The following is a 14,430-nucleotide window of genomic DNA, read 5'->3' on the forward strand; positions in this document are numbered from 1 at the left end:
AAATACTTTTATAAAATACTGGAAACCTTTTATGGACTTTTTGCTCAAAAGGGAAAAAAGTGAAATGATGATTTTTTTTTTTAATTTGATTTATATGCCGCCCTTCTCCGGAGACTCAGGGCGGCTTACAAGGCATTAAGCAATAGCCTTCATACTTTTGTATATTTATACAAAGTCAGCTTATTGCCCCCACAAACTGGGTCCTCAATTTACCTACCTTAGAAAGGATGGAAGGCTGAGTCAACCTTGAGCCTGGATTTCTGGATTTGATGATTGAAAAAGGAATGAATGAAAACCTGAAGGGATTTTTGTAATATTAAAAAAGGGAGAAGGATAATTAATTTGTTTGTAACTGCTGAAAAGAAGGTTGGAAATTGCTTATTTTTTCTGGTTCTTTTTTCATTTATTGTACTGCTTTCTGCACTTTTTTATTTATTCTTACTTTTTCTTCTCTATCCATTTTTATATTTGTCTTTTATCCATGTAAAGTCTGTTAATAAAATTATATGTATATGTATCTACCTCTACACCTATACCTACTTCTATAGAATTTCCTAATCATCTCCTATAGAACTCATGATGTCCAAGGCTTAACTTCTCAGAGACCACCTGCCCAATCAACCTTGGCTGATCTTGGAAACTAGTCTGGATAGATCTTGGTTAGTATTTGGATGGAAGAACATAAAGGAATCCCAATGCTGATGACAAGAGAGAAAAATTAAAACATCCCAGAAAAACCATTTCTGTGCTGCTGCTGTGAAAGATGTGTGAGTCATTAAAATCAAGTTCAACACAAGAATACCTCCTTATAAGTGACTGCATCCATCACATATTCTTACAATTCCAAAGAAATTCCTCACAATGAAAGGTAACCAACTTTTATGGAACCCTAAGGATCACTGCAACTTGATCCCTAGAAGTTATTCTGAAAAATAACAGCAGGGTTGTAAAAATTTGAAATTCTTTCTTGTATTAAGCTTATTTTATTAAGTACTCCTATCATTTCTTTACATATGCAGAACAGAGTATTGTATTTAATGATAATATAACCCCAGTAAAAAAAAAAGTATATTATTTTGGATCTAAAGCCAAGTATAAAAGTTGAAAGGTATCATGGGGGCATGATATGGAAATTTGGATACAGGTAATTGTACTGAGCAATGAGGAACAGTAGCACTTTAAAGAGGAATCTTTGATGCCGTTTCCTATTGCACTCTAACATCTATAGCAACTTTCCCCAAACTGGGTGTTTGCCAACTCTGCGGATTCAACTTCCAAGATTCTTGGTAATACTAAGGGCTCCTAGTTGAGGAAGACAATCACAGAAGTTTTTTTGTGGTAAGAATGAATGTGAAGTCAAGTTAGACTCTGGTTTGTGGTAGGCATGCAAATCAAGAACCAGCTATCTGACACACAGACTTGAGAAAACCAGTGGGATATGAGCAGATTTTATGACTCCTGTTTACAAACCAGAACTTGGAAAGACTGAAAACTAATAGTTTGGTTATGAGTCAGCCTGTCCTTGACATGGTCTTTTCCTTCCCTTGTTGTGTCACTTTAACCTAAGCTAAAGAGCTCTGAGAATATCAGGACTATCTGCCTTCTCTGCAGTTTGGCATTCCTGTTCCATCACAAAGTAACACCTTCTCAGTTTTACAAGAGAATAAGAGGTTGCGCAAGATGAATATAAGCCAAACAGAATATTTGTAGTGATGCTTAGTTGCTTTATTGGGAATATTTGAAAAATTAAATTACTCTTACAACCATAGCCTTACCTTTTAACTTTTCTAAATAGAAATGATTTAGGCACTTTTTAAATTGCAGGTTGAATAATAGTCTATGCTATGCAATTTGCTTGAATTTGCAAATTCCTTGATATCTTTTTCTGTCTGATACATATTTATGAAATATATTCAGCAATAAAGTTAAGGCGCTATTAAAAGGAAATGCATGGGGTTAACAAAATAAATCACCTATGTTTCTAAGTATGTTTGCTTGTGTAAAGCCATAGTTTTGATAATAAGAGTGGCACTAGCATTAACAGAATAACAGAATTGGAAGGGACTTTGGAAGTCTTCTAGTCCAACCCCCTAAATATCAGATAGACATTGGCCACCTCCCAAAAATCATATTAGCCAGTCAGCCACTAGTTTATTCACCACAAGGTGTGAAAAATAATCATTCTGGGAACAGAAACCCTACCCAATTTCTCCAGGGTTGGCCTAGTATCCCACAAGCTGTTGCACTGGAAAAGTACTGACACGGTTTTACATCATCAGATACTGTATAGGCGTTCACTGTCAGTATCTGGTCAGTAGATTTGGCTTCAGGGTGGACTGCAATCTGGATGACAGATTTCCTGATATTACATTGGCAACGGTGGCATATTTAAGACGGTCTGCTTTGCTTTGCTGACCACAAGCAAGTGAGCAACGTTTGACTGAGCACCTATCTTTATAGCCAGGTGTCCTGATGATAGCATCGTTAGTGCTTCTCCATAACCAGAGAGTACAGTACTGTAGGTGTGATTTCTGCTTTCAGTCCTTGACACTGCATTTTGTAACAGGCTTGACTTTTCAGCTGCTCCTTTGCTTCACTTCTTTTTCTGGGAGACGAGCTCTGCACTGTGAGTCAGTGGATTGGGTTAAGTATTCCCACTGTTGCAAGAATCTCCCTGGAATCCTTTTCCCGAGGGGGTGGGGGAAACACAAAAGGCAGCTGCTTGGGAAGAAGGTTCTTATTTTATTTGGGTCAGAAACAGTACAACGCTTGTTTCTGGGACAGCTGACAACACACTGGCACATCAGCAAGGTTTATATACAATTTTTAGCCTTTGGTGTGAGTGAAATATGCTTTTATGAGCATGAGAAAGCAGGAAATATAGCTTTTATGGTTAGAGGAAATATTCTGTTATCTTCTTTATCAGCAGAGATCTTCCTGACCAGGCAGAGGTGTAAGAGCATGGGTACAAGTGTTAAAACTTGCATGCCTTTTAAAAATTGATTGATTCCAAGGCTGCCTGTCAGCATTCTATTGCCTTTAAGAAAATACTGTATTTTATTAGTGGAGATGGGTTTCTCTGACTTCAGATCAGAAGGCTGTTAAAAGAGGAGGGAGGGCAGATCAAAGACTTTTAAACTTCTATCATCACAATATGATTGACTGGGTGAGGTTAATTTAACTATGGCTGCAAGACCCAGGCTGCAAACATTCCAATCACTACTGTATGACAATTGTGAATTTAAAATTTATGTTACCACCTTTTTTACAGCCTTCTTGTGATCACTTTTGTAGCTCAGATCTGGTAGTATAATGGCAGTGAAGAAGACCATTGCTATTCCAAGGCGTTTAATGACACACTTTTACTTCTCTTTCGTACTAAGAAAAGTCTAGAAGTTTAGAGCTCATTCTGAAGAAACCATAATTGAATCTCTCCATTTTTTAAAACAAATATAGACTGATATTGAATTTTCCAATCCAGGCCCTTCAACTGTATGATCATTGTAGTCAACAGAATCACATGACTTGTCATATATTTCTATGGTAAAATTTAAAAAATTCATTGTTGATTCTATATTATCACTAGGATTTGTTCTTGAAAATAAAGATTTATTGGAAAAACATTTTGATAGAAAAATCATCTTTCTGATGCTGGAAAAAATTATACACACACATACATAGACCCCTAATGACATTTTTTTGCAGAATTTTGCTATAATTTTTGTTATTGATCTAAAAAATTCTGGATCTGTCTTCCTTCCCTGGTCATCAGACACTGGAGGTCTCATCTAATTTCCAACATCAGGTGTGCCAGCTTCTCTGATTCATCTCTGCTTGGACTGGGTTAAAATTGAATCCAGAGAAATCAGAAGGTTATGAAGTTGGGGGAAATCTCACCCTTTTCAAATGATATCTTCTTCTTCTAAGAATAGTTTTTTTTCTCACCTGAAAAGCTGCAGTTTCATGGTACAGGTAGTCCTTGACTTACAACAGTTCATTAGTGACCGTCTAAAGTTACAACAGCACTGAAAAAAGTGACTTTTCTAAATTATCTTATCTTGACTTCTATTTACAATTTGATCTCATAACAAAAATTTAGATAAAGATGTAAGTTTAAGATAGAGATATTTAGAAGTAGAATTTGTGTAAAGAGGTTAAATAGGTTAGAGATACCGATGCAGAAAAGTTGTTATTAGTATTGAAATTTTGATATGTTTGTTTTTGGTTGTTTATATTTTTTGTTTTTGGTGTGTGTGTGTTTTTCTTGCTTTTTTTGTGTATTATGTTTCTTTTTGTACTGTGTATTTTAATCTTTGGAAATTTAATAAATATTATTTAAAAAAAAGAAAACAGTGACTTATGACCATTGTTCACAGTTACGACCTTTGCAGCATTCCCATGATCATATGATCAAAATTCAGATACTTGGCTGAACTGGTTCATATTTATGACCGTTGTTGTGTCTCAGGATCACGTGATCAACTTTTGCGATCTTCTGACAAGCAAAGTCAACGGGGAAGCCAGATTCACCTAACAACTGGGTTATTAATTTATCAATTTAACAACTGTGGCAAGAAAGGTTGTAAAATGGAGCAAAACTCACTTAACAAATGTCTCACTTAACAAGATAAATTTTGGGCTCAATTGTGGTCGTAAGTCGAGAATTACCTGTACTGTATTCCTTTTACCATTTGCATAAAATTTGTCTGCTACAGGCTTTTTGGGAGAGATATAGATCTGGCTCCAGTTTATCAGCAATTATCAGCAGCCCAACAGATAAGTCAAGAAATGAATTCCACAACTACTTTTATTGACAGCTGCTATAACAACAGAATCTTTCATATCTGGTTATGCTGTGCCCTTCTCCTTCTTATACCCATGTTAATTAGGGAAGTGACCATATGAACTGCTTATGCATACTTTCTCTTTGTTTTGCGTTTAAATTGTGTTTTTCTCCTTGGTAACTGATCTCTGTCAAGGTCATTTCCCATACTTTTTAAAGATACATATCCCAGCAGGAATGCATTGCTTCCAAAAGATCCCCAAATTCAGAGCACTTGTCATTACATGTAGATGTTAGGCCTGGAAGCCATCTTTGGCGTTGGGGGTGTTACTTGGAACCCTGACAGTAGATACATATCTTTGGCATTGCCTATTCTATACAATATTTGCCTAGGTGCCAGAATCTTCAAATAATGTGTTTTTTCCCCCTGCATTTTTTCCCTTCCATCCTATTGTGTCCAATTCTCAGAGACTGCCTAGAGTTCTGTCCCAGCAGTTTTCTTGACAAAATTTTTCTCCTTCCTAGGGTTGAAAGAAAGAGACTAGTTCAAGGTTACCCAACTGGTTTTGTGCCCAAGGTGGCACTACAACGCAGAGTCTCCCAATTTCTAATCTGAGGCTCAAACTACTGTACCAAACTCATTCACTCATTCTTGCTCTCTTTATGTATACAGCCCATAAGGAAGATTTGTGGGAATCTAAAGGAAGTAGTGCAAGATCAGAAGATGTGAACAGACCTTGCCCATAGAATTGCCAAGAGTTGGACATGACTGAATGGATAACATCATTGTTATCATCAGGACCTTTTCCTTGGAGACCTATGCAATTCTTCTTCCTATCATTGCAGTCTGTTACCTCTTTGGTGTGTTTAAGAATTTTTTTTTAAAGTGACTTTTATACTCCATGTTTACCCCATGAAGGACGTGTTTTTATCTGCCATCTAATCTTTTAATTCTCATGTCATTTTGTGCTTGGGTATGTGGTATTTCTGAATGTTTTTTTTAGCTATTTATTGTGTTATAAGTTTATAGTATTTTATTTGAATATGTTGTCATTTACTTTTTTTTTTAAGAAATTGCTGTGGGCTGACTTTCTTGGGATTGTGTGGTATAAAAAATGTTTAGATCAGTTTCCTCCAGTAGAAGTTCCTAATACTGACGTGTAAGGTAGATCTCGTTTTCCACGAGCCTGGGTCTCAATCTAGATCTGCCATTTAATGTCAGAATGTTCCATGAACATCATAATATCATTTAATTTGAACCTCATGATCCATTATGACTGACTTTGCTTTTCTCCCATCCAGTTTCTTCATAATAGCGGATTGTTCCTGGACATAATGATCAAAGAGCTTTACTCGAATGAGTCATGAACTACGAGCCATTATCTCTTATTAACTCATCTATAATATTCTGGCAAGCAATCCATGAGTTCTGATGCTTCATAGTCTGTCCAATGCTATACTCTCCCTTTGAAAAAGGGTCTGTGACCCAGTTTGAAAAAGTAATCTTCTACCATTCAATCTTCACATTTTCAGAAATATTAGTTGACTTTTTACTTGATTATTTTTAGAAACTTGAACTTTCATGTTGCATAAAAAGTATATACACACAGAGAGAGATTCTCATGTTATCAGTTTAAGGATGACATGTAAATGTGTCCTTGTCCTTTTAAAAGAAAATCCCAACACTGCAGGGGTGAAATCCAATTTTTTTCCCTACCAGTTCTGTGGGCGTGGCTTGGTGGGCGTGGCAGGGGAAGGATACTGCAAAATCTCCATTCCCTCTCCACTCCTGGGGCCAGCCAGAGGTGGTATTTGCTGGTTCTCTGAACTACTCAAAATTTCCGCTACCGGTTCTCCAGAACCTGTCAGAACCTGCTGGATTTCATCCCTGCAACACTGTATATGTTGCAAACTACCATTGGAATCTCTTCTCAAGCATACATATCTGTTAAACTCACCAAAAGGAGGAATTTCCATAATTATTTGGATATTTGAGGGACCACCTATCTCCCATGGCTCAACCTATTTGACCCTGCAGGGTTGGTGTGCTCCGCATTTCTTTGATTAAACAATGTGATTTCTCATGACCCTAAAAGCCCGCCTTCTCTGTAGCAGCCCTGGGACTTTACCCTGATCTTATTGGATCATGCTTGTCATCTTTTATTTGTTTATGTTGCTTATTTTATTGCAATTTCTTGGATTGTTTTGAGCCACCCAAAGTTGTTGAAAGTCGATGGCAATCAAACCAATTAATGTATACTATGGCTGCATTCACTTACCTTCACTACCGGTTTACAAATGAGAGCGGGTGTGCGAGCATGCTCAGTTTGATTGTGACATCTCTGCACATGCGCAGGACCCGCGCATGCAGAGAGCATCAAAAACAGGATGTGATGACGTCCGAGTGGGTGGGCGGAGCCTCCTGCAGCTGCCGCTACTGGTTCGCCCGAACCATATAGAATTCTGTGGATAGGTTCTATGGGCGTGGCTTGGTGGTGGTGGGGGGTTAATGTGACTGGGTGGGCATGGCCAATTTTTTTTTTTACTTTTAAAAGCATTTTTTCTACAACCTTAAGAGGGTTCAGAAAAAAATGCTTTTAAAAGCCTCTGACGATCAGGCAATTCAGCTGGGATCGTCAGAGGCTTTTAAAGGCATTTTTTATTCTACAACCTCTTCAGCCAAAGAGGTTGTAGAAAAAATGCTTTTAAAAGTAAAAAAAAAAGCCTTGATGAGGCTTTTTGGGGAGGGATTTTTGCTAACGGTTCTCTGAACCACCCGCCATCGCTACCGGATCAGGTGATCTGGTCCGAACCGGGAGCATTTCACCCCTGCCATTAACTACTTTAACTACTTTTAAGCTATTAGAGATTCTCAGAATGATGTTTGAAAACACCAGGTTAGTGTGTCTTCAATGAATGAATGAAAGAAAAAAATAATAATCATAAGCTAAAGAGTTTAAAGAATCTAAAATGAACAGCAAAATGCTAAGTAAGATTTTGAACTTAGAAAGTTGTAAATGAACTAAGGGTTCAGATAAAATTGGGATATTAACATTTTTACAGTAATATTTTGGAATTAAGAACTAATAGCTTCTTGTGGGAAATAGATTTGTTTTGGTTTTTATAAGACAAAACAAAGATAAGCAATTTATGCTTTCACAAACTGGACACTAAAGAGCACTGAAATTTTTAGGAAGAGGGTAGATTTACAATCTGGATAAATGTTGTAAATTTTATACCAATAAAAATATTGAAGGAGCCTTGTCATGAATAGAATCAGTAAATAGTAACCACAGTATTATTATATTCTTACTTTTCTCTGTCTTTTCACTTTTTTCTTGCAGCTTTTACTCCTTTTCCATTGCCATTATAACTGCAAAGTGCAAATGGTTGCTAAAGGAGGCAGTTGCTGAACAAGGACTACTTGTATTAGCTATTTAATCTCTGCTTCAGTTAAAATAACCTTGTCTTTAATGCTGAATAATTTTACAGTCGAATCCCGCAGCGGTATATTCAAGTGGAGGCAAATCAGTTTGTCACCTCTGTTTTAAGGTTGTACCGTGAGAAATTCAGGCCTTAGTGGAAATACAATATACATCTATAAATTTATAATATGCATTGAATAAATAAATAAAATGTCATTTTTGAATCTTCTAGGGATTTTCTCTTAAACTGTGTGTTAAGAAATTTTGTTGCCTGTCACAAAAATAAAGAGAATGTCCAAGCAAGTCAACTAGATTTGTTTCATTTTTGGCGATAGAATATCAACTTCTGTTACAGCAGAAGGCAGACTAATTCAGGGGACACTGAGCATGTTGTATGATGCGGAGAGTTCTGCCTTCTCAAACATCACATCTGTTCACTTCCCCATATCTACACGCTGAGAGGCCGATTCACAGTCACTCTCATTGATGGGGCCAGACTTGTTTATCTTCTTTTCAGTAGCAAAGACTACAACTATTTGGATTTGCCCAGTGTTATATTGGATGCAGTTCCTGCAATCTTTTATTTTCTCAGGAGCTTGTGACAACAACAGTCTCCAAATATCTGTCTCTCACGAACCAAAGAATTCTGGCTTTTCTAGGATCCATTACAAAGAGTGACCTAGAAATACTCTTTGCTGCTTTGTATGATGCAATTCCCCAGTGTAAAGTTCTAATTCAGTCTTGCCAGTTGACCTACAAAACTTTTGATTTGTTTGCCAACTGTTTTTCTTTTCGTCTTGCAAGATTTTTAACACTTTTGTAGCAAGGAGAAATTAATTAGCTGAGGCAAGAAAAACACTCTTTGTGAAATCTATAGCTCTAACATAATTATTAAAGGCTCAATAGTCTTATTTCTTTTTTAAAAAAGCCTTTCTTATTTCAAGGCAAACTTGTAGTTTATAGTCTCCACTCAGATTCATAATATTGAACAGCTTTGAAAAGAAATGAACTATAAAGCAAATTAAGAATGTGATGTGCTTTTCTTGATTCTAGACACCATATGAGAAGCAAATAAAATGGACAATTAAATGATAAAAAACTTGTTCCTGTAGAACTGATTATTATTTAAATACTTTCCACTAAAAACAGCATATCCTTAACAACCATAGGAAATAGCTCTGTTCTGTAAAGCAATTCAATTACATATAATTCCAGAAATATGAATGGTGCCCTTGGAAAAGAAAGTTCATAAAATTTGTTTTTAAATAAAGATATTTTTCTGTAATGGTTCTCCTTAAACTATTTCAAAAAATGGTGGTTGTTTAGCACTGAGCTTCCTATGATAGCACTAATTTACTGTGAAATGGATCTGCATTGCAATAAAGAACTAATGTTGTTAACTTCTTTTCATCATTCCCCCCACCCTCCGCAATGAAGTACAGTAGCAACTCTCATTTTGCTGTAAAGCCACAGCGCCTCCCCAAGGTACAATGGCAAAATGCATTTCTACCCAAGGCTGATTTTCTGGAAGGACATACTACCTGCTTTATTTCACACTATGGTTTAAAGAAAAAAATGAACATATTCAAATAATGCTCACAGCTGGAATTACTTTTCAAACTTGTTTCTTATATGTTATGAACCTGTGATAGCTCATATTAAATAATAACAAAAATAAATAAAATATATAATATACCAGTAATAATACTTAATATACTATAATTAGTATAGTATAGTATAGTATAGTATAGTATAGTATAGTATAGTATAGTATAGTATAGTATAGTATAGTATAGTATAGTATAAATACCATAACAAAGGCTTTTATTATGGATTTCAATATCGCTCTTCACCATCCACCTGTTGATGGTAACTTATCAAAATGTGACAATTATGCACCACAAATAAGGATTTACTGCAGTGGTGAAATCCAATTTTTTTTACTACCGGTTCTGTGGGCATGGCTTGGTGGGCGTGGTATGGCTTGGTGGGTGTGGCAGGGGAAGAATACTGCAAAATCTCCATTCCTACCCCACTCTGGGGCTAGCCAGAGGTGGTATTTGCCAGTTCTCCAAAATACTCAAAATTCCCGCTACCGGTTCTCCGAACTGCTCAAAATTTCTGTAACCGGTTCTCCAGAACCTGTCAGAACTTGCTGGATTTCATATACTGGATCTGGGTTGTCAAAACTTAGCTGATAGCAAAGAGATACTAAAAAAACAGAAGAGGAAAAAAAGAAAAGAAAGAAGCAATTTGTCACTGTAATCTTGTGGCCGTTCAGCTTTTTTTGGCAGTCCAGTTTCAGTACTCCCAGCATCTTGGGGTGGGGGTGGGGGGAGCTTTTTGTATACTTGTTCAAAGCACTGCTGAAACTCTTCTATATACCACTACTAGGATTCTTCTCTCCTTAAAATGGATCGGAGCGCAGACCTCTCTGTGGTAAGCAAGTGCCGCCCGACAGACTTCAGCCTCCACTGCCTGCGCAGCGGAAAAGCCCTGAAAGATCAGCTCGATCTAGGGACGCCTTCGCGGCTGACCCACGCAAGCGACCTCCGATTCCGAGAACAATTCTGAGTGCAATTCCGCCTGGAGCCCTGCGGGCGGCAGCAGAGAGAGAGAGGTGGGGTGAGGTTCTTTCTAGAGTTTCCGTCTCTCGTATACTACTTCCGTTTCCTGGCCGGGTGTCCGTCCGTTCGGCGGCGGTTGGGAGTTTGGCTGCGTTTGCATCAGCTGTTGGGAAGAAGCGCGCGGGGCGATGGTGCTGCTGGAGAGCGAGCAGGTGCCGCGGCCTAACGCTCCGTCCCCGGGGGTGCCTTTTAGGGAAGGGCTTCGCAAAGCCCCGTTGCTGTGAGCGGAAATGGCCTCCGACCTGGCACCTTTGTAGGGGGGAAGGCTGCCCTCCCGCAGTTCCTTGCCCTGTAAAGCAGAACAGGCAACCGTGGGATGGGGGGGGGGGCGGTTAACAAAAAGAAGGTGGCAGTTCCAGAGGCCTCATCTCTCTTCTGCGCTGGGTCTGCTCAAAATCTGTATTTGGACCCTAAGCAGCGGGACCAATGGTGCATAAAGCGATTGGACAGCCAGGGAGGGGCGCCCATCACTTCCCCCTTATAGTATTATTATGTCACTCTTGAAGGTTGTTAAAATCCATCCACCCCCAAAACGGTATTCGTTTGCATGGGGGCCGCTTAATGCTCAATGAATGCCAGAAGCTCCAACCCAGGGCGTCAGTTCTTTGCTACGTGCCACTTCGTTTTCTGGCCCCACCTAATGTGGCAACTGTCAACCTACGTGTTGAATACTCCTCCTCATGAAAAATTAATGATTTCACGGGGCTCATTTGAAGTAGTTTACACTACATTGCATCTTAAGAGTATTGGCTCTGAGGCCTAGCTTAATGCAAGTTAGAATCTCTTTGATAGGGAAGTAAGGAACAGTGAAAGGTGTAGATTCAGTGCATATCTAGCTCCATGAATAGATTATAATATTATGGTTTAATAGTCAAGCGCAGCTGTTTCAATATTCGGTGCAACTAAAAGCCTTAGGATAGGATTGTTCACTAGCTGGAAAAAGAAAACAATTCAAAATTGCATTCTTTGTAACAATTAGATGTTTTGTTTGTTTTTGCAGTTCTTGACAGAGCTAACCAGGCTTTTTCAGAAATGCAGGACCACAGGCAGTGTCTATATAACGTTAAAAAAATGTAAGTATTACATTCCTGTTTGTCTCACAGTAGCTTATCTCATAACAAATCAAATGAAGATTCTGCTGTGCTCAGTAGTGGAACTGCAGTTCAGTTAGTAAATGGGTAAGTAGCCACATCAGTAATCTCAGTAATAATATAGGAGTTGATTACTTCAAACTTAATCTATGAAAAAAACCTGATTTAGACCTCTACTGAGTCAGGAGTGTTTAATGCTTCTTAAGCATATTTTCCCTTAATCTGAATATTTTCTGCTTATTGGTTAGAAACATCCAACTTTTTCCTGACAGTTTTCACAGATAGATGATGATGTGTACCTGTTGTTGATAATAGCCTTTAGCTGGGAAATTCTGAGAGTAGAATTCCACACAAGTTGCTATGATTGAGAAACACTGGAATAATGGGTGGGAGAAAAGAGGAACATAATAATGGGGTTTTCTGTACTTCTAAGGTATCTTGCCTCCAATTCTCCTGGTATTTAAGTAACCAAAAAAGAGCAGGCCAATTTTTATCTCCCCCCCCCCCCCCCCCCGCTTGAATCCTAAACATGAAAAGATAATAAATTCTCTTAAGAAAAAATTTGGTTTTGGTCTTCTAGCATGGGAGGAAAATGTTTGCTTCCAAATGGGCAATCTCTAATGGCATTGCCACAACTAGAAAGTGAGTTGGTGGATCCTTTAAGTATTAAAGAACAGCTTCACGTGTACTTAATATTGTGAAACCTTATTATTGTGCCCAGCTTAATATAATAACCAGCATTCTAACAAAATTCTTACCTCCCAATCTGCACTTTTAGATTTCTAATATATGAAGCAGAATTCAAAAATACAGACATTTATTTTATGAAAACATTCTCTTGCCATCTTTGGATGTTATGTAATTTAACTTGCTAGTTTTGCTAAGTACAATATATAATTTTGATGCTTCTGTTTAATGTAGATGATGGTCGGACAAGACCAATTCCACGGAAGGGCCATCTTGAGAGTTTTGAGCCTGTAGACAACAAATGTCTTCTTAGAGCCACAGATGGGAAGAAAAAAATAAGCACAGTGGTAGGTGTTATTGTTTTATGAAAGGATGTTTTTTCATCATTGCATTTTTATGTAAGGGGGGGAGAAAGACCTTATATAAAATGGGTAATGAGTTTATTTATGTATTTGAAGTTACAGGCTGACTTTCACCCTCAAGGTAGCTAACACTTTAAAATTAAATGTAGGCAATTACCAAAAACGGGGTAATCAAGTTCAAAGGAATTAAAAAGTCTAGAAAGAGAAATGCTTTCAACGCTTCCTGAAAGCAGGATGAGCGGAGGATATACAGCTTATTCAGTAGATGAACCTGTGGAACACAAGTATCTTTAAAAAGCTTGGTTATTGACTATAGTGATTAAGATCAATACAAAGAAAGATGGGGTTCAGATAATTGGAACCTACACCAGCCCTGTGTAGAATGCAGTCACATATTATGCTATTATTTTGTACACCTCACGGTTAGATACATTATGTTTTACTTCCTGTTTTCTCTACAGTCCTGTTAGGGGGTTGGACAGAGAAAATATGACTTACCCAGATGACTTTCATACCTAAGGGAGACCTAATATTAATTTTCCTGGTTTTTAATCCAGCACTTAACCAATTCACCAAAGCTAATACATAATGTATCAATTCTTATCTGAATTTTGTGATCAGCAGAACCAGCTGTTTCGTTCATCATCCCATAATTCTATCATGAAATTGTTTTTTTATAGGTGAGTTCAAGGGAAGTTAACAAATTCCAGATGGTAAGTTTGTATCTATTCACTTAGACTTCAATTTTTTAATCAAATAATTTCAATTTTTACGCTGAATGCATGACTAACTGGAACCCTATAGAACTGTGTAGCTGCTTTCTCTCTGCAAATATTTTGAGGCAAATATTAACAGTTTCCTGAAACTTGAGTTTTTTTTAAAAAAAAAATCTTGTTTTTGATTGCAGGCATATTCAAATTTGATTAGAGCCAATATGGATGGTTTAAAGAAGAAAGACAAGAAAAGCAAAAACAAGAAAAGTAAAGCAACACAATGATATAAAAAACATTTTTCCAAAGAATGGACCCATGTTTTACCCCACATTTTTTCTTTATGTAACCACTTACCTTTTGACTAGTAACTGAACTTAGCAACTAGTAACTGAACAGTAAGCTTCTTATACAAACAGAGAATGCTCTCAGGATTGTGATACACAAAAATAAATATCTCTAATGCATAAATTTGTTCACCTGATTTGTTTCATACCTTTGATTTATTTCTATAAGTAAATTACTGGAATATCTTTACTCAGAAAAATAATTTTGATTTAACTGTTTAATATCTGCAAAAGCTTTATGAGCGGAATGAAGATTGAGAACGAATTTCAGTTCTGGCTTTGCTTTACTGTATTTCACTTGACTTTTAGTAAACTATATTTTCTCAGCAAGCAAAGTCAAGGATTGTTCTTGCCTAAAGGTTCAAGTTGAGGCAGGGCTGACAAAAATTGTTCAATAG

At 37.3% G+C, this 14,430-nt stretch overlaps 1 protein-coding gene across 1 annotated transcript; it reads left to right on the forward strand.

The window, feature by feature from the left end:
- Positions 1-10,866: 10,866 nt before the first annotated feature.
- On the forward strand, positions 10,867-14,156 carry SRP14 (signal recognition particle 14). Its single transcript, XM_070931338.1, has 5 exons — positions 10,867-10,987; positions 11,836-11,908; positions 12,848-12,960; positions 13,656-13,688; positions 13,883-14,156. Exons 1-5 carry the CDS (start codon positions 10,964-10,966, stop codon positions 13,970-13,972), a joined length of 333 nt encoding a protein of 110 aa, XP_070787439.1. The 5' UTR covers positions 10,867-10,963; the 3' UTR covers positions 13,973-14,156.
- The last annotated feature ends 274 nt before the right edge of the window (positions 14,157-14,430 follow it).

Source organism: Pituophis catenifer, unplaced genomic scaffold (genome assembly GCF_029215685.1).
Source record: "Pituophis catenifer annectens isolate HBS135680 unplaced genomic scaffold, rPitCat1.0.hap2 SCAF_1, whole genome shotgun sequence".
Classification (NCBI taxonomy): domain Eukaryota; kingdom Metazoa; phylum Chordata; class Lepidosauria; order Squamata; family Colubridae; genus Pituophis; species Pituophis catenifer.